This window comes from Dipodomys ordii, unplaced genomic scaffold, assembly GCF_000151885.1.
Source record: "Dipodomys ordii isolate 6190 unplaced genomic scaffold, Dord_2.0 Scaffold55, whole genome shotgun sequence".
Lineage (NCBI taxonomy): Eukaryota > Metazoa > Chordata > Mammalia > Rodentia > Heteromyidae > Dipodomys > Dipodomys ordii.
Genome location: NW_012267271.1, coordinates 1,274,080 through 1,296,152, shown reverse-complemented (window position 1 = coordinate 1,296,152; position 22,073 = coordinate 1,274,080). Strand labels below are relative to the sequence as shown.

Below are 22,073 nucleotides of genomic sequence, written 5' to 3'. Positions count from 1 at the left end.
GGAAATGGGTGATATCATCCAAAAAAAGAAATGTATTCTACCTGATTTATGAAACTGTCACCCCTCTGTACATCACCTTTATAATAACAATTAAAAAATTAAAAAAAAACAACACTGGAACTTAGGCTGTGCTTGAGTGACAATGCATTCACTTCTCAAAGGGGAGAAATGCAGGTGGGGGAGGGGTGGGCGCTCCTTCCTCACTGGATGATGCCCTTCCGGGAGGTGCAGGTGCACATGGGAGAGGCATGTGGTCCCCCAACACCATGGAACACATGCACAGGACCTGCTCATTAAATATTTGGAGAAACAAGTGCAAAAACCAATGGTACCTTGCCTGTATATCCTCCACCCCCACGAAGACCTTGTCTGTACTCTCTGCTCTCAATCCCAGATAGAAGCTTCCAGATGTTTCTGGATTCCCACACAACTAGTCCCAAAGCCTGATGCACAGAAAGGGGGTCCCCTCATAAATACTGGCTAAATATGATGATGATTCTGGAAGTTACCTCTGGACCAGAAAACTCCAGTCCTGTGAGAATCACAGCCAGTGAAAACAGCGACAGCACCAAGTTGTTTCAATAAGTGGTTTTATTATTGGTTAGATTTTACAAATTCTGATATTCGAACAGACTTCCACCTTAAAATTCTAAAACAACAAAGCAACCGTTGGAGGGTTTTTTTTTCCTTTGTTTTTTTTTTTTCAGGACTATTCAAAGTAACAAACTTTTTTTGTTATTTTTTGTTTGTTTGTTTTTTTACATTTTTGCTCTGGTCATAAATATACAGAGAGAAAAAGAGGGAGAGAAAAAAAATGAACAAGTTGTCCAAAGTATGGAGATAAAACAGTAATCCTAAGGCACGTAGCAGTCTTTAAAAATACAGAAGCTCTAGCCGACTTAAATTATTTGTTGTTTCTCCTCGCTCAGTCCATAAACTGTACATGGACACAAATGTTGTGTTTGCAGATAGATCTTCCAAGTAATTCATTCCTCAAAATTCACACCGCTGGGATAGCTGGATGCACAATTATTTCATTTTACTTTTTTTTTCCTCTGTTTTTTTTTTTTTCCAGGCGAGATCCTAAAAATGTGGTTAGTTGCTCAAAGCCTCTATTTTAAAATACACTTGGAATTCAAACTAAAGATAATTTCTTTTTTAAAGAAATCATGGAGCTGGGGTTGGGAAGGGTTGGGGGGATAACGGGAGCGCCAGTCATTAGAAAAGGTTGGTAAGAGTCGTTTGTGAGGGGCTGTGGGGCTCGTGACCCTCCAGATTGCCAGGCACAGAAGTTAAGACAGACGTCACAGTCGGCAGAGCGGGGCTAGTCAAGTCTGTGAGGGTGGTGGGCGTGCTGGAGGGGCTGAGCGAGGCGTTGGACAGCTCGGAGGCCGGCCCCGATGGTGTCCCTGTCTGCAATGCTGCGTCTGTCGTCTTGTCCACGCCCGTGTTTTCCTGCCGTAAAAGGTTTCGCCTGAACTTGGCCCGGGCGTTCTGAAACCAGACCTGCGTGGGTTGACAGGGAGGGAAGGGCTGTTTAAGGAAAGGCTGGCACCAACTGGAGCCCAGCCTGCTTAAGCTGCCGTGCTGCCTGGATGCGAAGCCACCTCCTCTGGCCCAAGGGGGGAGGGGGGCCAGAGAGTCAGGTGTCATCACATGTTGTCCTGGATCAAGTAAAATAACAATTTCCATTTGCTCAAACTGGTGATTACTGGGTTCCTCTTACTGCTAGGAGTTTCTAACTCATTCTGAAATATTGATACAGAGGCCTTGAAACGTCACTAACCAGATGTGGCTGATCTACTGGGAAAAAAATACCTGACAGACTTGAAGATTTAACCAGGAAAAAAAAAAAGGTAAACTATTTTTATTAGCAAATTTTTTTTTTACTTATTTCACGTTGAAGAGATCGTATTTTGGATGTGTTGGGTTAAACAAAATAATATTATTTAACTTAATTTCACCTGTTTCTTTTTTACGTCTAGAAATTTGAAAATTTAAATAAGTGGCTCATGTCGCATTTCTGCTGGACAGAGCCAACACACCAATTAAATCTTCACCATTTTTCAATGTCTGGAAAACACTAGAACGAAAAGCAAGAGAAACAGGAGACAGCCAATAAGGAGTAAGAGAGTAATAAGGAGTCACTAAGGGGAAGAAAATCAGTGAGGCCGCTACCTCTTATTCAGCTGGAGAGGCCACAGGCTCTCCTGGACCACTGGGATTCAAGTATCAAGGCAGGCAGACATGGGGGGTCAGATGGGTAGACCCCTCCCAGCCCACCACAACTGGACATCCATGTAGGAAGGAGGTGGAGCAAGGCTTTGAACAACAGAGGCGGGTAAGACAGACTGCAGGCTTACTTTCCTTTCTCCTTGGTTCCATCCAACCTGTACCTTCACCCACATCTGTACAGTACCCATCCCTCATCCATCCTACCCTGCCAACACAAGTCAGCCTACTGTGCTCTGAGGCCCATGTGGTACCTTAGGGGAGGCCCAGGAAACCCAAGCCAATGTGGGGGTGGAGGGGTTGTGCTTTGCAAATTCAGGGCCCCTTCCCTTTTCTCTGCACAAAGGAAATGCCTGCCAGAAGCCTCCCCATAAAACAAAAGGCCTTGGGGAACTCTAAACTGGCAACTGAGGTGTCCAGTTGTATATTTCCAGATGTGTCTGCATCTGTCTGTCTTCTTAGTGTCTCAGGCAGGGGTGAGATGGGCCTTCCTCCTTCTTCTGGGACCACCCCAGCTGCAAAGGGCCTATGGCCTCAAGCCCTCCACTTCCCCTTTTCAGTTTTCCTGACTCAATTAGAAGCACAGTCACAAGTCCTGGAGTGCAGTGGGGAATGAAGCCTTCTCCCCGGCACACTGGATCCTTCTAGGATCCTTCTAGGAAGAAGGCACGTTTGTCCCTGGTACTCTATCTGAAGCAAGCCCACCACCCCTTCTGACCCCAGCAGGGTCAGCAGGTCCTTCTCTGCTAGGCCAAGAGAAGACAGTATCCATCTTGGCTCAGACAATGGCTGCTGGAGAAGAAGATGGATGTTGAAAGCCCCCCAGAGATGCCCAGAGAGGAAGTGATGTCTTCATAATTCTATGCAGGCCAATAATGAGAAAGGCCTTGGTGCCAACCCCTGGCCACTGTCCTGACCTTTGTGCACATGGCCCTCCATTAGTACCAGGGGTAGGGAGCCCTGGGAGGGGACCTGCTGTTCTTCAGGGACTCCGGGTCTTTGGGAAGGGCTGGAAGCTGCTGGCTGCCAGCTGTTAGCTGTTTCTCAGAGTTGCCCTAACAGTGCATGTGTAAACAATGACACTATCTTCCATGGCCATCTGCTTGGCCTGGTGGAATCCAGGGCACTGGAAATCTGGGATATAAAAATCCAGGATTCAGCTGGGTGCTAGTGGCTCACTCCTGTAAAATTAACTACTCAAGAGGCTGAGATCTAAGGATCGCAGCTCGAAGCCAGCCTGGGCAGAAAAGTCCCCGTGAGACTCTTATCTCCAATTAACCACTCAAACACTAGAAGTGAAGCCGGGCGCGAATGGCTCATGCCTGTAATCCTAGCTATTCAAGAGGCTGAGATCTGAGGATCTCGGTTCAAAGCCAGCCCGGGCAGGAAAGTCCATGAAATTCTTATCTCCAATAAACCACCAGAAAACCGGAAGTGGGGGAAGTGGTAGAGTGCTAGCCTTGAGCTCAAGAGCTGAGGGACAGCGCCCAGGCCCAGAGTTTAAGCCCCACGACAGACAAAAAAAAACAAAAACTAGAAGTGGCACTGTGGCTAAAGGGGTAGAGTGCTAGCCTTGAGCATAAAGAGGCTGAGGGACAGCACCTAGGCCCTGAGTTCAAGCCCTACAACTGACTGGAAAAAAAAATATCCAGTGATTCAAAGCCAGGCTGCTCTGGGGATGTGGTGGTTTGATTTTCAGCAAAATGTTCTCTTCGTGTTTCAAAAAAAATCCCTTCCTAAGAAGTGGTTGGGGGAGAGGCCCTGCCCAAGTCATTTTCATGATCCCAGGGATATGACAGATTGTGAACCAATTAAGAGTCAGGGTTTGGGAGAATGGCTCAAGTGGTAGAAACCTGCCTAGCAAGTGTTAGGTTCTGAGTTCAAATCCCAGTACCACCAAAAATGGATTGTGAGGCAGTGGTTGAGCGCATGGGAATGCTAAAATGTATGTTGCACCTTATATTGTCACACATGCTGCTGCCCTATAACCTGTGCTGTCCCCGGCTAACCCTGTGACCTAGCAATCATGTGGGTTCACACAGGATATCCACTTTGTAGATATCAAATTCAAAGAGGCCCCAGAGAAATATAGTCACTTGCCAAAGGTCTCACAGAAGTCAAGGTGTTTGGAATCCAGAAGTGTTTGTTATAAAACATCGAAGATCTCCCTACCACGTAACCCTGAAGAAGTCAGTACATAAGTGAATGAATGAATGAATGAGTGAATAACTGAATGAACAATCGAATCAATAAACCAGTAAGTGACTAGGTACACTGGAAAGGTCACTGCATATATCTTCTGGTCCCTGACTAGTCAAGTGACCTTGAGCTAGCCCCTTATGTCTTCACCTGCCTCAGTTTCCCCATATATGAAGAGAAAGAGGATTGACCCATGCATGCCACATGATGTCTATGACTTCTTAGGATGCATGGTAAGGAGGTGATGGCTCCACCTACCCATCTTCTCAGAGCCACAGCCCTCTCTGGTCAGCTGCCTCTCTCACTCAACTGCCTTCCACAGTGGTTCTGGAGCTGAGTGTTTAGGACAACAAGGCCAAGTTCAACACAGACTCATCAGATGGTGCAGAGTGGATCCTCAGTAAGTCCTGAGTGGATAAAAAGCGCCCTTGTGACTTGCCCCTCCTCAGCATCAGTTGTCTGTCCAAGCTTGTGTTTTGCTTGCAAACCTTTCCCAGAAAGGAGAAGCCCCAGAGCGGTGCCTCACACCTGAATTCCTGGCTACATGGGAAGCTGGCGAAAGAGTTCATGAGATCCTATCTCAACAACAACAAAAAGAGATAACCAGGCATGCTGGATTGTGTCTGCCATCTCAGCAAAATAGAAATATAAATAGGAGGATCACAGTCGATGCCAGCACAGGCAAAAAAGGAGAACCTATTGCAAAAATAACCAGGACAGTAAGAGTGAGGGGCATGGCTCAAGAAGTAGAGTACCTGTCTAGTAAGCACAAAGCCTTGAGTCCAAATCCTAGTCTTCCCTCCACCCCTGCCCCCCGCCAAAAAAAAAAGACCAAGATATTCACTGGGCCCATCAAATCTCTACCTGGCATGCTAAGGACACCAGCCAAAAGGTGACGCTTCCTGCTCAAAGATGTCCATAATAGCATTTGGGGGGAATGTCAGTCATGGGGCTTGAACTCTGGGCCTGGGCGCTGTCCCTCAGCTCTTCAGCCAGGAGAGTACTCTACCACTTGAGACACAGTACCACTTCTGGTATTCTGGTGGTTTATTGGAGATAAGAGTCTCATGGACTTTCTTGCCTGGATTGGCTTTTTTTGGGGGGGGGGGAGGGTCCGGTCGTGGGGCCTGAACTCTGGGCCTGGGCACTGTCCCTCAGCTCTTCAGCTCAAGGTTAGCGCTCTACCACTTAGCCACAGCGCCACTTCCGCCTTTTTTTTTTTTTTTTTGCTTGGTGCTGAGGAATTGAACCCAGGGCCTCATGCATGCAAGGCAAGCGTTCTACCACTGAGCCACCTTCCCAGCCCCCCTGCACTGAACCCCAATCCTCAGGGCTCATCCTCCTGAGTAGCAAGGATTATAGGCATGAGCCACCAGTGCTCACCCATTACAGATTTTTTTTTAAATCACATCAAACTAATGGCTACATCTAAAATATTCAATTAGATGGGATGAAAGAAAGCCTGGCACAGTCATACCAAGAAGCCTCAACAGAGGCATCTTATGATAACTTGCACAAGGCAGGAAAATGGCAGTTCATAAAGAAAATAATAAAGGCAAATGAGTGCCATTCATGGTCTAAGCAAAGCTCTGAGCATTGTAACATATTAATTCATTGACGCGTTATAACAATCCTATGATGTAGGCTACAAGTGTAGAGACAGAGGCCGAGCCAGTCGGAGGTGGACCTGAGATGCATATCCTGTGGGCTGGGTCCTGACCCTGGACCCTCACTCAACCTCTCCAAACTGCATACTTGAGTTCCAGGGTCTGTGCTCTTACACAGACACACACTCACGCCCATTTTGCTAACCCATCCTATGTCTGTTCTGTTACTCTGTAAACCTTTATTTCTCTAAGTTGTTCTCAAAGAACTAAAAGTGATAAGCACACAAGATTAGAAATCAGGAACCCTTAGTTCTAGCCCCAGGCCTATGACTGCTTTGGGTGAATCACTCTTAGCTCCTCTCCCCTAAAATGAGAGATTCAGGTCAAACGATCTAGAAAACACACGGCACAGTCCTGTGGAAATGGCAGGTAAGACAATGGCCATTTTACAGTGGGGAAACTGAGGCACCTGGAGATACTGAAGCCAGTCCTCCTCCCCAGGAAGGCCTCTCCTCCCTCTGCCACCCTGGGTCCCCGTGTTACATGTCCACTGTGTGCCTCTGTGGCACCTGCAGTTTTCTTTCTGCCCAGCACCTTCATCTTATTTTATTTTCCAAGAGTAAAAGATCCAACTGTCAACACCAAAACTAACTAAATGTTAAGTAAGAACTCTGTGGCCAAATGAAATTTGGAAAATGTTTGCCAGGTGCTGATGGCTCACATGTATAATTCTAGCCATTCAGGAGGCTGAGATCTGAAGATGGCAATTGGAAGCCAGCTCAGACAGGAAAGACTGTGAGATTCTTATCTCCAATTAACCAGATAAAAGATGGAAGTGGAGGTAGAGTCCCCACTCTGAGCAACACAGCCAAGCAAGAGCATGAGGCCCTGAGTTCAATCCCCAGCACTGGGAAACACACACATCACAAAACTTGGGAATGTTCAATTAGACAAAATTGAATCTTTTCAAGACTTTTCAGTGTCTACATTAATGCTAACATCCTCCAAGAGAAAAAGCAATTCATTCTTAAGCATTTACCAAATTTATTTGATCCTGGGATTATTTAAAATATAATGTTTGCTGGGTGCCATGGCTCATGCCTGTAATCCTAGCTACTTAGGAGGCTGAGATCTGAGGATCATGGTTTGAAGTCAGCCCTGGCAGGAAAGTTCATGAGACTCTTATCTCCAGTTAACCATGCCACATAAATCAGAAGTGGAGATGTGGCTCAAGTGGTACAGTGCTAGCCTTGAGTGAAAAAATTCAGGGACAATACCCAGGCTCTGAGTTAAAGCCCTTTATTTATTTTATTTATTTATTATGGACTATTCCAAATGCACAGAAAAAATGAAGTAGTTGATCTGATCACTTGTGCAAACAGCCCCTTGTGACACTCCTTTTGGGCTTTGTGTTCTACCAGGGTCATGTTCACTGTCCTGGTCACCACAGGATTCTCCATGGTGACTGAGAATTCTCCTGCCCAGCCTTGAGGCAGATCAGTAGGCAGATCAGTAGATTTGTAGCATAAGTGACTCAACTCAGCTCCAGCATTCTCATCCGTCAGTGAGAACCAACTAGTAATGTGAAGAATGTTTTCAAACTGTTGATTAAAATGCATTTCCTTTCAAAGTGTCCCTATGGAGACTTTTCACCCATCGAATCAATCAGTTTATCACCCTGTCCCCATTGTGGATATTCTGCCTTCCTATACTCTCCCCAGCAAGGAAGAGAAAAGGATGAGAGTAGCCGGGCGCTGGTAGCTCACACCTGTAATCCTAGCTACTCAGGAGGCTGAGATCTGAGGATCTTGGTTCAAAGCCAGCCCAGGCAGGAAATTCTGTGAGACTCTTTTTTTTTTCAAACTGGTACACACTGTTCACACCTATATGTCAAGTTTGGAAATGCATATTTGCAAGCAGCAATACAAAAGTATTCATGAAGAATGCATAATCTCTGAAAATTATGAAAACATCCCTGCTACCAATACATTTCTAAATACAAAACTGACTACCATTTTTGTTACTTCTGTGTAGCGAGAGAAGTTCATTTTTAAAACATAAAATTCAGTCTTTAGGTGTGAATGGTATGAATGACAGAGACTCTTATCTCCAATAAACCACTAGAAAACTGGAAGTGGCACTGTGGCTCAAGCTCGCTGAAGAGCTGAGGGACAGCGCCCAGGCCCAGAGTTCAAGCCCCACGACAGACAAAAAAAAAAAAGGATGAGAGTCATCTGTGTGAAAAGGTTCAGTCTCTACATACTTGCAAGGCTTCAATGTTACAACAGACCTCTGTCCAGGGACCAGTGTGTCTCCTTACCCAATGACAAGCATGTGAGTGTCATAGTTGCCATACTGCTGAGGACGACGAAGGTGATCACTTTTTATATGATCAGTGAGAGATTATCTGTTTTTGCTTTGTACCTGTGACCAGCTCCTTACTGTACCCTCACCTATACCATTGTATTCTACAACTAGATGCAAGGGGACAAGTCACCACCCCGCCACACTGTGTCATGGGAAAGGACTTTGGAATCGGAGAACCCTGCTGTATGAATGTGAGAGGACTGTGCGCCTTGTCCCTAATAGATACTCTGTAGATTATGTCATTTCATGCACTCCTTACAGACTCTTGGTAAGGTATTACTGTCATCCCCATTTTACAGATGAGGCCACTGACCATTAAGTGGGAGAGCTAAATTTGAACCTCAGGTGCGCTGACTCCAAATTCCAACAGGGATGCCACGCATTAGATTCACTGATAGCCTAGAAGCACATATCCTCTACATCTGGGAACCCAGCTCAATCTCAGCCTTGACTCAGGTAAACTCTCTCTGAGGAGTTGAGATGGGCTGTGAATTTAGGGGAGAGACCTCTAGGAGGCATCCAAGGTCTAAAATCAGTAATGAGGAATTGTTTTTGTGGTGCTAGGAATGGCCGGCTAGACCAGTGATCTATTAATGAACTACATTTCCAGTCTCACTATTTAGCTCAGGCTGGCTAGCTTCAACTTCACAGTCCTCCTACCCCTGACTCCCAAGTGCTGAGATTACAAGCATGTACCACTATGCCCATGGGAATGAATTTTACAAAAGGACACCTAACACGAGTCCCAGCAAGCACCATGCTGGAGCTGTCCCATTCGTTGCCAGATTCCTTCCTTTTTGCAGATAAGGAATCAGATATGGAGAGAAAAGATTCAAAGGACCTAAAGCCCACTGCTGATAACTAACTCAAAGAGCATTTAACCAGTCTATTAGCTTCCAAAGCCATTTTACCATCTGCCCTGCCTTCCAACTGTTCCCACTCCGGTTCTCCAGATATCCCACCAGCAGTCAGGGAAACTGTGAGCAAGCCCCACCCAACCAATGCCTGTAATCTGGAACAAATCACTTCATCTTAGCAGGTCTTAAGCATCTCATCTGTAAAACAGGCAGGAAAATATTAAGGTAAGGTGGCTAGAAAGATGCTTTTCAAATTACTGCATAATGGTGAGAAGCTATGCTGTTAGATCTCATTAAGGATGTGTGCAGAAGAGTTGAGGCCTGGAAAGGAAGGAGAGAACAGTGTTGCCTTCCGACTCTCCTGGAACATAACAGGTCCTAAGTGATGCTTACACTCAGAGACATTGGTGCTGGGTTGGCTCAGCGGGGAAAGCCTTACCTACATGCATTGGTCAGACAGTACTGAGTCCAGCTCTGTTACTTACAAAACAAAATGTGAGTGTGGGCAAACAGAAATCATCCAGTCCTCAATGAGATCATACTGCTGGACACAGGAAGTGGATGGGTGATCTCCCCTCTAGATTCCCCCATTAGCCTTCCTAATTGATCTCACAAAGGGAGAGGACTGCTATGTGGGACTCTGTAGCTAATGGATGGACTTCTACAGGGATATTTAGTTAGATGACAGAATAAAAGAGAACTAGGTTGGAAATCTGACTTGTTCCTAAGTCAGGCTAACAGAGACCAACTCCTCACCTGATACTCAAGAGTAAACCATGGGTACTGACTCTGTTTATTTTAATCAGGACAAACGAGAGTCTCCCCCATCTGGGTTCTCATGGTACCCTTCTTACAGTCAAGCAAGCGAAGGCTCAGGAAAAGTAACTAATTTTTCCAAGACACACAGTCAGACAACTGAGCCCAGGTATCCCTGAACCCACTCTGCCTGACTCCAAGTCTCTGTTCACAGACTCACTGACAACTGAGCCCACCTCATCTCCCAATACTCTGCGTAGCATCTGGATAGAGGGGAGGCAAACAATCCCATTAACCATTGAAAAGTCCTCAGGCCACACTGGCCCAGGACTGAAGGGGTTCCAAGGACAGTCCCTGACCTAAGAAGCAAAATCTGAAGGAAACAGACCAGTGGTACTAAGGCCCTGAAGACCTTGTGTCAGTGACTGCCCAAGAACCCAGGGCAATGGTACTAAGGGCAGCCAAGACTCAGCCCCCAATGTGAGGGGTGGGTTCAGAGAGGTGAACTGGCATTCCATTGGCCCTCCCTCCACTCTCTTGCCCCAATCAAAGGCCAGCAGTCCTACGGCGATCAGGGCACTATTGACTCCTGATCTGCATTTGGGCACAATCCCAACCCGCCCTTGCCGTCACCCCACACAAGTTTTGGTTTGGTCTGCTTTCTGACAGACTCACAGGACCTTTCTTAGGTCAACTGTGCAGCCTCTGAAGTGGGTCTGTCACTGTCACTCTCTCAGCATCACCTTCCAGACTTGGTCTTTGGAACATGGAGCTGAAGGGTGGGTCAGAATGGCATGGACCTCACCGCCTTGAGCTCTCCGGGTCAGTTAATTTCATCTCTGTTTTTCTTACCTAAAATGCACATTGCATGGAGTGTGGCTCATCCCATGGGGCTCCTGCCCAGGAAACATGAGGCCCCGAGTATAAACCCCAGTACCACAGGGGAAAAAAATACATCACTATCACCCTTGCCACATGCCTTGAAAAATAAACTTGTTAAATTTGCTACTAAGTTTCCCCTGCTTTGTATGACAGGGGAAACTGAGGACTAGCCACCAGAAGATGATTCATAGACATTAGTTAGTTCCAGCTAATGAAGTGATTCATGTCATTATTAGCTAGCATCCATTGAGCAGTAGACACTGACATCACCCCGGTGGCTCCCCCTCCTCCTCACACTGCCGCACAGGTCATTCATTGCGCACATTTCACATGTGGAGACACTGAGGCTTAAAGAGTTCAGCAGCTTTCACAGCACCCCAAAATGAGCAAGAGAAAGAGCAGAAGATTTGAAAATTATTGGCTGAAGCCGGTGCCATAAGCTTGGGTTATACAAAAGCAAGAAACCTCCCTCAGGCTAGAGTTCCCGATATCTTTGGGGCTATGGAATTCTGGTGAAAGTTCTGTATCCTGTCTATCAAGTAAGTTCCTTCATAGATACAAAAGTGATTCTACTCAGACTAAGAGTACCCTGAGGTGCTAAGACACACTCTACCAGGCAATCCAACCCAGAGGCTCTGTGGCATACCACGCTGTCACCAAACTGGCTTCCTAGGAAGTCTGGGAGGCAGCTAACTACCAAATAAATAAAGCAGGAAATAGATTTAGAGAGATGGCAGAAAAAAAAATAAAAGAAGAGAGAGATAGAGGTCAGAAAGAAACCCAACTAGAGAGAGTAATAGGGACAGCAAGGAGCAGGTGTTTACAAGCCACCTTGCAGAGATGTCTTCCCATGGTAGCAAAAGGGGAGGGCTCTGGATTGATCTGAAATGATCGAACTTTGTGTGAGTGTGTATGCATGTGTGTGTGTGTGTGTGTGTGTGAGTGTGTGTGTGTGTCTACATGGGGGCTTGAACTCGGGGCCTGGGCACTGTCCCTGAACTTTTTCATTCAAGGCTGATATTCTATCATCTAAGCCACAGCTCCACTTCTGGCTTTTCATTGGTTAATTCAAGATAAGAGTCTCACAGACCTTCCTGCCTGGGCTGGCTTTGAACCATAGTCCTCAGATCTCAGTACCCTGAGTAACTAGATTACAGGCGGGCTTGAAGTGCTGGCACCTGGTGTGAACATAGTTGAGAGTCACTTGATTAACCAATAGTCACTATAAACTATTTATAGCAAGAAACCAAGTATAGAGACAGAGAAGACAGAGGACCCACACAGAAAGTTTTCCAGAAACTGAAAGGGAAGATGGCAGTTAAAAGAAAAATTCAAGATTGAAATTCAAAGAGGAGCTGAAGAAAGGGAGAAAGAAGAAGGCAGACCTAGGATGGAAGGTTCTGCCAAGGCCATGGCGGGTGTGAGCTTCGGACCCCAGCTGTGGTGGCACCCCAACCCCGCTGACCTGTAGGACCCGCTTGGTGAGGCCGGTCTTTTGTGCGAGCTGCTTCAAGTCCTTGGCGTCGGGGTTGTGGTTAATGGCAAAATAAGACTTCATGGTCCGAAGCTGGTGATGTTTGAAGGAGGTGCGCATGCGCTTCGTCTTCTGGCTGCTGGGGTAGGGCTGGTCGCGGTCCAGGTGCTCCGCATCATTCTCGTTGCAGCTCAGTGCTGGGGAAGGATGCAGAGGCGGCAGGTGAAATTTCCTGACCCTGTCGGCTCGCCAATGCCAAGTCCACATCCTCTCCACCCACTCTGAAGCATTTCTGACCATGTTGAGTGCTTACCCCACTGAAATGGACATATGATCCCCAATTTATAGATGGAGAAAAGGAAGAACCAAGAGCATGACTTGCTCGGGATTGCTGACCTGGGAAATGCAGCTACCAAACCATTCTGAACCATTGCATTACAAGAATAATCAAAGTAGCAGCTGTGGAAATAACAGCTACAACTTGTTTTTGGCTTCTTGGATTCTGGATGTGCTAAAAGACTTCCCCCTTCCCTTCCCATTTCCACTCAACCCTTAAAACTATCTCAGGAACCAGGTATATGTTTCCTTACTACAGATGTTGAAACCGATATTCAGAAAAGGAAGACACTTGACCATGGACCTAGCAGCTCAAGACTCTGAGCGTACACTTCCTGTTTTCCCCACGTTCTCCAAGGAAAAAACCAGCTGTCTCCATCTCCCCGCTCCAGGGTCTGGCACTGGTACCTAGGAGTCACTGATTAACATAGGACCTCATATTCATTTCATTTCCACTAGTTCTCACACCCCAAAGTACTGAGTAACCCCTGGGCTTCAGGCACTTGGGCCTAAGGTTGGAAGTTGCATTTTGTAGTTTATTCGTCACCGCTTTGCCCTGCTTGCTCGCCCCGTGAGGTGGTGGTTTCCTACTTTTACAAACAAAACAAATGAAGCTCTGGGAAGTGAAGTGAAGTGAACTGTGCCTGTCTCACAGAGAGTGGTAGAGTTCTTACTAAAAAAGGAAAGGATCTTGGAGGGAGAAATTAACATATTCTAGACACCTATCTTATATTTCACTTTAAAAAAGTCATTGTGCCAGCACTATGTTTCCCCTTTTAAGAGTTGAAGAACCCAAGGTTAAGAGAAATGAAGCCACTTGCTCACCAGTGGGTCCGCTGAACCTAGATTGAACTGAACATTTGAATCCCATTTCTATCCCTAACTACAAAAGGAAGCTGGATGGATAAAGTAGACTTCTTTAGTGAACTTGTCTCCATCCAGAAGGAGCCTTGCTGGAGCTTGGGTAGAGAAGAAACTCTAGGTCCTTGGCTCTCAGGCTGATGGGGTCCTACAGAATCCCCGCATTGTGCTTTGGAGAAAGCCCTAAAGAAGGCTCCAGCTCAGTCACCCTAAAGCGGGGAACTTGTGCCATATTATTTGCCTCTAATAGAGGTGTCAGATTCAGCAAATAAAACTACAAGCTACACTGTTAAATTTAAAATTTGGATAAATAACAAATTAATTTTTACTCTGTGTCCCAAAGATTGAATAGGACCTATTTATTCTAAAGTTTTATTTGTTTAGCTAAAGTTCAAATACTACATAGAACACATCTATGCTCTAAAAAGAAAAGCTTACTCATATATCTGAAGTTCAAATATTACCTAGCATATACACATATACTAAAAAGTATTTATTTAAAATTCAAATCCTGCACGAGATGTAACTTTTATTTACCTTTCACTTATTCTTTGTCCAAAATTCAAATTTAAGTGGCTATCCTGCATTTTAACAGGGTAGGCTGGCTACCTGAGAAATATCCTCACTCTTCCCCTGCCCAGGTTGACCCAGCCATGTAGAGAAAATTTGCAAGATTAAGGTCTTGCAAATGTGAAGCTGTAAACTAGGGACTACACTAACTCAGGGTCCCTTTCCACCACAGGCAGGTCCCCCACCCCACTTCCGCAACCGGTGTTCCACCTAGAGCACCCAGAATGTAAGATTTAGACTGGATCAGAGCAGACTCCAGATCCCATCCTAGGATGCTGTACTGAGCCAGCTGAGGAGGTGACCCTCCTCCCTCCCTAAGTCCCCAGCTCCATAGGGGTGGGGCAGGTCTCCACACAGGGGATCTCAGGGCCCAGCCCTCCACCCAGCCCCCACCTGGGCAGCTCTGCTGTTAATGAGCTCCGTGGGGACCCCAGCGCCCCGTGGGCCCCAGGGATGTGCCCTGAGTGAGGCCTGTAGAGGGGGGGAAGCTAGGAGGGGACGGAGCAGGGAGGGGGGAAGAGCAGAGAAGAAAGAAACACAGAGGTAGAAAGACAGAGAGGAGTGAGATCGAAAATGGGAGAGGATAAGTACAGAAAAAAATGAACGGAGTGGCAGAAAAAGAGGAAAGCTAGAGGGCTGTGGAGACCAGGAGAACCAGGGAGATAGTAATAAAAACCGAAATAAATAAGGACAGGTGGAGGGGGCGATATGTGGCCAGGGTGATAGACCTGGATCCCAGGGTCCCGGCGAAAGATGTTATTGGCCTGGGAGTAAAGGAACCAAAAAGAAGAGAGGAGGGAAGGAAGGGAAGAATCGACCCAAGGTGGCTCGGCCCAGGCCATCTGGCCGGGCCAGGGGGCTTCGGTTGCGGAAGGCGTGGGGTGGAGGAGGTGGCCTAGGGGCCCAGGTTTGGCCAGCGCCCTGACCCCCTCACTCCTGCCCCCAGTGCCTGGGGGTCCCCCCCTCGGTTGAGATTCCCCAAGATCGGATCCGGGGAGGGGCGAGGGGCCGAGGAGAGGGGGAAGACCCAGGCTTTCTCTCTTCTTTTTTTTTTTCCTCTCAATTAGGCCGATTCAATGGAGCTAAAGAGCTCGTAAAATCATGAATAATTTACTCGTGATCTGTTATTAACCCATCGGGTTTCGAGCTCTTGTCGCTGGGACTGAACCTGTAATCAAATCTGACTTCGCCTCATTTTACTAAAGACGAGATTGTAGGTTCAATTGTCTAAATAATGGATTGGAATCAAATCAGTAATTACGCAGCTAGGCACACACACACAAAAAGCTGGGGCTGGGGAGGCCGGGGCGTCCGGCGGGTCTGCGCGGGACTCCTGCAGCCGTGGCGCGCAAACCCCCGGAGTGAAGTGCGTGGCCGGACCGCGGCCCGGCCGGCGCCGGCGGGCTCCCGGGCACCCCTGACCCACCGCAGCCCCGCTCGGGTGTGGGGGAGGTTTCAGTTTGGCCTCCGGAACTGGGGCAGCAGCTCCCGGACCAGAGGGGCACCAGGAGGAGTGCGGGTCTCCCCCCCCCCACGGCCCCAGAAGGGCTTACCGGTCCCCTCCCCGCAGCCCGAGCGGTCCTTGTCCTTCCCCTCACCGGGGCGCCCCTTCCCACTCGGCCTCCAGCTCAGTCGCCCTTGGCAGGACCGTCCCTCCAGAGAGATCGGCATTGCAAAGTGCCGGGTGCCTGGCCCCTGGATGCGGGACAGTTCCCACGAACAAGCCCGGGGAGGGGGCGGTTCTCACAATCGGAAGCCCGGACCCACACGCGCACGGGCACGATCCCTGCACACTGCCGTGCGTCCGCAGCGCGCGGTTCGCGTCCCGGCTTTCCGAGCCCCGCTGCCCCCACGGCCCGCTCCGCAGCCATTCTCTCCAGCCGGAGTCCGGAGGAGAAGGAGGGGCGGGAGCCGGACCTAGGGAGGCCTGACCGCGGCCCCCGCGAGGGCTAGGAGTCACCCTCTTTTTCTAACTTTGTCCCGGGAGCCCCGAATAAGCGAGCCGCACCGCCACGGCCCGCCGGCCTCCCGCCGTTGCTTCCTTCGAGTACCGGGAGCCCCGGGACAAGGCCGGAGACGCGCGCGCAAAGGCACCGGGAAAAAGGAAAGACGAGAAAAAGAAAGAGATGGGGCCCAAAAGAAACTGTGCTGGTAGACTAAGGGGCTCCTAGGTTGCGAGGTGCCAGCTTGCCTGAAACTCAAGTTTCCAGCCCCATCTGCCCCGGGTCTCACGGAGAAGGTGAAGGGTGAAAGGCAAAAAAACAAAAACAAAAACAAAACCGCAAAAATACATATCTAAACCTTCTCCTTTTGCATAATTCCAAACAGGCTGATAAACCTGTGTGCCCAGGAAAACAAACCACTCCCCAACCACCAGATTCCCTGAAAGGGAGTTCCCCCCCCCCCAAAAAAAAGCTCTAAGCTCTGCTTCCTATCCAAGCTGACCCCACTTGATAAACAGGCACGGGCCTGGACTAGATTTAGTCTTTTATTTTCGAGCCGTTGGGAGATGAGGGACGGAAATTTTGGAGAATGGCAAATCGTACATCGCTGAGCCTCTCTGCCTCTTCACCATTTACCAGATCGCCGGCCGCATTTCCTTGCAGTTCAGCTCCACAATTCTCTTAACAAGCAATTTCGTTGGAGCGAAAAGAGACCCACTCCAGTAGACCCCCACTCCTGCCCCACTCCCCCAGCCAACTCAGGCTATCTCTCTCCTTTTTTTTTTTAAGATCAAAACAATCCTGACTTCTTCCCCGCAGTAGCCCCTCTAAAGTCTTGGGTCTGTTGTTGTTTTTAAACCAACTTGTGCCTTAGACTAAGAGGAAAAGGAGGAAGAAAACTAAATCTGCAGAATCTGATGCTGTCGCAAACGAAAGAGAGAAAATAATTGCAAATAAACTCTAGTTCGGAAGCCCGGAGAGTCATAAACCTTTCCGGGACCTGCAAACTTCGGGCAGATGTTAACGGTTCAATTTGCTGGCCCTCAGAACCTCCGCTGCTGTCTTCAGCCGGGAGGGTGCGGGAAAGGGCAGAAACGGGGGGGTGGGGGGCTAGTTTTCAAAGACACCAGAAATGCGAACCGACCCTCCACTGCGAACACATATACCCCCCCCTCTCTGCCCCCAAGGCCAGGCCAGGCCTGCTCCAGTCTCCTCCCTCACCCCGGCAGGGCAGGCGCCAGGAACTCAGAAGGAGCCCATGAAGACCTGGTGGTGTGGAAGGACTGGCCCCCCTGCACAAGGACCAAGAGTCCCAGCTCATTAAAGGTTCCAGAGCCAGCGTTCCCCCAGCCAGCTGCCCCCAGGACATTTCACAGCACCGGGCTGTGCGCCAAGCTTATTGGTGCCTTCGGCCACCACCAGCCCATTCCCTTGGGACCCTTGCTGTCCTGCCTAGCTCTACCACCACCACCACAGCTCTGGCCCTTGACTGCACCACCTCAGAGCCTGTTCAGTGTCCACGCTGCCATCCTTTCTCTACCCTGGCACTTTCTGTCATGCAAGGCGGGGTGAAAAGGTCCAAACCCCAAAACTGCCTCCAAAAAATTATTTTTCAGAGAGGAGGTTTTGCATATTGTCCTGTATGTACCCTTGAGCATGCAGGGGCTGGCCTAGAGGGCTATAATCCATTCTGCAGGCCATCTGGTGCTCAGGGCCTGGCTGGCCAGAGTACCCCCTATATGCCCAGCTCACTAAGATACCCTCCATGCTGTCCACACCATACATATTCCCCCAACCCGACGGGGGGCACTCGGTGCACCTCGAACTCACCAGCATTGTAGGCTGCCAGATCCGCCCCAGGGCCTGGACTCTTGCGCTTCCTCGGCCTCCCCTTTTGCACAGTGCCCACGCCATTGTAGTAGGGTAGACCCAGTGGGTTGGCCCCTGCCGCACCTAATCCTGCACTCTTGGCTGCAGCGGCTGCTGCAGCGGCAGCCGCCACGTCGGCATGGTTGAAGTGCGCGGGGTACTCGCCCTGCAGCAGTGCCTCGAAGTGCAAGCGGCAGTAGACCAGGCTGTCCTTCATGCCGAAGTGGTCACCCGTGGTCAGCATCTTGTTACATGTGGTGCACGTGAAGCAGTTGAGGTGATAAACCAAGTCCCGAGCACGCATCACCATTTCCGAGGCCGAGATGCCCAAGTGGCAGCGGGCGCATCGCTGCACAGAGAACCGCCTGTAGGGACCATGGAGGGAGGGCGTTGTAGGGACAAATGGTTCACTATCCCCCCCACCATCCCTCCTCCAGGTGCAGCTGCAGTCACTGGGGGAAAATCCGATCCTTAAGATGGACAGCCTGCCCTTTATTTGGAGAATGGGCTGGTGAAAGGGAACTAGATTTTGAGACCCAGGCCTGCATCTATCTTTTATTTTTTTTCACATCTACCAAAGCTTCTACTTGATCTAATAGTCTGAGCAAGTCCTAGAAAAGCTTTCATTTGGAAGAGGGCAGTAAAGAACCCCCAGTTACCCCTTCCTCAACTTCTGGCCCCATTCTCCAGACTAGCGTCTGGGAAACCTCTAACCCAAATAAGAAGAAACACAGAGACACACAGAACAAAGTATAAAAAGACCCTAACCCTAACCTAGAGAGGAGGAGAAAGAGGGCACGGTGGAGCCTCAGTGACTCTTTTAATTCTTTAGTTCTGGCTCTTTAATTGTGCCCATCTCCCCCCAGAGATCCAGAAATACACAGCTACCCCATCTGTCCCTCCAACTTTGTTTTACACCCAACCCAGGCTTGCCTGGGGTTCAGAGGATGTCTATCCTTTCCTGTTGACCCAAGAACATTCCAAAGGGGAGGGGTACAAGAACCCCCACACACACACCCAAGCTTACATATTATCTAAGCTCTGAAGGGAACAATATCTGCTTTTCTCTGGTGCCCTCCACTTGATGAGCCTTTCCAAAAGCTACCCATATTGCTGCTTGATATTCATCCTGGTGTGCTGGTGGGGAAAGGTCCTGAATACAATAACCTCTTTGGGGACTGGTGGGAAAGGAGGGGGCCAGCTTGATGAGGAGGGGGGATCTGAAGGCTAGTGGCGCTGGATAGGGGGCTACCTGTAGTAGTCTTCCTTGCAGTAAATGCTGCCATCCTTGCTGAAGCAGGTGAGTTCGGACTCCAGGTTGAGCTTGCATTCGCAGCACTTAAGGCAGCGCATGTGCCACTGCTTGTCCACCGCCAGCAGGTAGTAGCGGTCGGAGATCTTGCCCCCGCAGCCCGCGCACAGCGCAGCACGGTCACTGCTGATGGAAGGCATGGTCTGCAGAGGGAGGAAGGCGGGAGACCCGCCGTGCCTGTGTCAGCCTGTGGCTGCTCCACACCAAGAAACTGACACCCACAGCTGGGTCAGTCAGTGGCCTGAGCTAGCCTAGAACACCTAAAGAGGCTCACCAGACAGGCAGCCAGAGGCCTCTGCCCCAAAAGGCCAGGATGTAGTGGTTAAGTCCTTTAGCCATCCCAGCTCTAGGAAGCCACGGGCCTAAGCCCCAGGATCCTCTTCTCCAGCCTTAGGTCTCTCTCTTCCTGTCCTCCTTTCCCTTTCTCCCCCCCCCCAAAAAAAGGCTCAGGCTCTGACAAGGGACAGAGAGAGCCTTGGTAATCCCATTCAATCCCTCCAGGATAACTCCTCAAACTGTTTCTTAAAGAGTTCCCCAACTGGGGCCCCAGAAACGGGATATGGTGACCATTAAAAGTCACTTTCTATGCAGCCTCCTCTTTCCAGAGGCAACAGTTCCTGGTCCCCATCCCAGATGATCTGTGAATCCATGGACCAAAGGTTTTAGGCCTGGGCAAGTCGGGCAACTTCTGGTTCTTCTGCCACACCAGGCTGGGGCCCTCTTAGGTCTTGGTATATAAGTGGGGGTGCAAAGGCACCCTCCAAAGTCTCAAAGTGCAGGCTTAAACCCAACCCTTCCCTGACCAAAATGAGGAGCGCAGAAGGTTTAAGGGGGAGGGGGGGCGCTTGGAGACTGAAAGGCCACTAGGCTGCAGCTCTTACTCTCCGAACTACCAGAGACGCTTCGGCCACGCTCCACACCTCCTGGGCCTCTAAAGGTCACTTCTGGGCCCGCTACTTGGGCAGCGTCGGCCGGTCTGGCCTGGGGGTGGGGGGAGGTCTGGGGCCAGATACTGGCTATGTGGGACTGGGAGGCGGGAGCCAGGTATAGAAACCCAAATGCGGTCTCCTTCCGCCAGTGAGAGCCAGGCCAGAGCCTGAACTCCCAGCTCTGGGTCTGGCCAAGTCCGGCCGGCCAGAGGCGCCGGGACACAATCAACGAAAAGTGCTGGCCCAGAAGCCTACAGTCTCAGAAACTGCGCTAGGAAGGGATCCCCGAGTGCCAGGAGACGGGGAGCGACCTCAGCCGGCTGGAGCCCGGGGCTCCCGGCTGATTCACCCTTCTCAGGAGGCGCGGGCGGCGGCGACGCCGGCAGCCCGGAGGAGCCGAGTGTGGAAAGGAGGCGGTGGGAGACCTGAGCGCCCCGGCGAGGTGAGAAGAGAGTCGCCCGGGCCGCGGGGTGGGACCTTGCTCCCACTTCGGGAGAAACGCTCGCCTCCACCCGGGGGGGGGGGGCTGAGATTTCGGTTTCAACCTCGTTTCCCTCTCCACCCCAGCTGCCCGGTTGCTCCCGAGCCTGGAGCTCCGGGCCTTGCATGCTGTCCGTAGATTCCCCCAAGCGCTCAGTCCCGTGCGGCACGAAGGACTCTCCCCCAAACTTCGGGGAGCAGAAGGGCTGACCGACCCGGCCGGGTCCCAGCTCTCAGTCCCAACTCCACAGCCGCGCGCCTACCGTCTCGGTGTCGCCGCGGTCGATGGCGGAGCTGATGGCGGGAGCCTCGCTCTTGGCCCTGCGGTCCATCTCGTCGATGACCCCGTGCACCTCGGGGCCCGACAGACTGTGGAACAGCATCACGGCGGGACCGGCGGGGCCGGGGGGCGCGACTCCTCCGACGAAGGGCTTGCCCCTCCGCCTCAGCTGCCTGGCGCTCCGGGCGCTAACGGGCCCAGTGCATCGCCACCACGGCCCCGGCCCCGCCCGAGCTCGGCTGCGCCCCCAGGCCGGGCTCCGGGCCCCGGGCACCCGCGGGCCAGGACGCCTCCCCGCCGAGGCGTGGGGGGCAGCTACATCGCGGGGCGCCTGGGCGGCGGCGCCAAAGCCAGGGTCACCAGAGCACCGAGATCGGGGCGGGGATGGGGGACGGGAGAAGAGGGCAGAGGTCAGCGCCCGCCGTGGGCGCTTTCACGCCGCGGGCATCGCCCGCCGGGTTTCGGCGCCTAGGGCGCAAAGCAGGGGCGCAAACTCTGCCCCTGGCGGCGACGGCTGTGGTCGGGGTTCACCCAGGAACAGCTAGGTGCCCGCGGCGGCCCAGATGCCGGGACCCTTCCTCTCCCTGGGGTGTGCCCTCAGCCAAAGGCGACCCTCCTGGGCGCTGAGTCGGTGACTGGAGTAGGGGTTTCACCGAAGCCAGCGAGCCGAGCCGAGCCACCGGGAGAATTGGAGAGGAGGAGGAGGAAGAGGAGGAGGTGGCGGAGGAGGAGGTGGAGGAGGAGGAGAAAAAGGAGGAGGAGCAGAGTGGGAGGAGGAGCCGCCGGCCGCGGGCCCAGCCGCGCGCAATGCTCTCCAAGCGCGCGCCGAGCCCAGCCCCGGCTCTGCAGTCCGCGCCAGCGCAAGCCTCCGCGCCTTTTCTACAGCCGCGCCTGACATCACGTCCTGCCGCCGTGCCATTGGCCACCCGGCGCCCCAGGCCCTGGCAGCGCGTGCTCCGGAAAGGCGGGAGAGGGAGGGGAGAGGCGAGAGGAGGAGAGGAGGGAAGAGATGGTGGGAGCTGGTGGGCGAGGCTGGAGGAGGAGGCGGGAGGGAGGGAGGAGGGAGAGCGCGGGGTTTGGAGTTTTTAAGCTACGGAACAGTTTCCTGAGATTTCATCG

General features: G+C 50.9%; 1 protein-coding gene across 3 annotated transcripts; it reads right to left on the bottom strand.

Moving 5' to 3' along the window:
* Positions 1-576: 576 nt before the first annotated feature.
* Positions 577-21,805, bottom strand: Lhx2 (LIM homeobox 2). Of its 3 annotated transcripts, XM_013021342.1 has the most exons (6): positions 20,983-21,057; positions 20,208-20,246; positions 19,206-19,408; positions 17,911-18,318; positions 12,366-12,564; positions 1,219-1,506 (listed from the first exon to the last, which is right to left on the bottom strand). In XM_013021342.1, exons 1-6 carry the CDS (start codon positions 21,055-21,057, stop codon positions 1,219-1,221), a joined length of 1,212 nt encoding a protein of 403 aa, XP_012876796.1. The 3 variants fall into 3 exon arrangements, with proteins under 3 accessions (XP_012876794.1, XP_012876796.1, XP_012876795.1); XM_013021340.1 differs by lacking the exon at positions 20,208-20,246 and having other exon boundaries at positions 577-1,506; positions 12,366-12,571; positions 17,915-18,318; positions 20,938-21,805; XM_013021341.1 differs by lacking the exon at positions 20,208-20,246 and having other exon boundaries at positions 20,938-21,576.
* Positions 21,806-22,073: the final 268 nt, after the last annotated feature.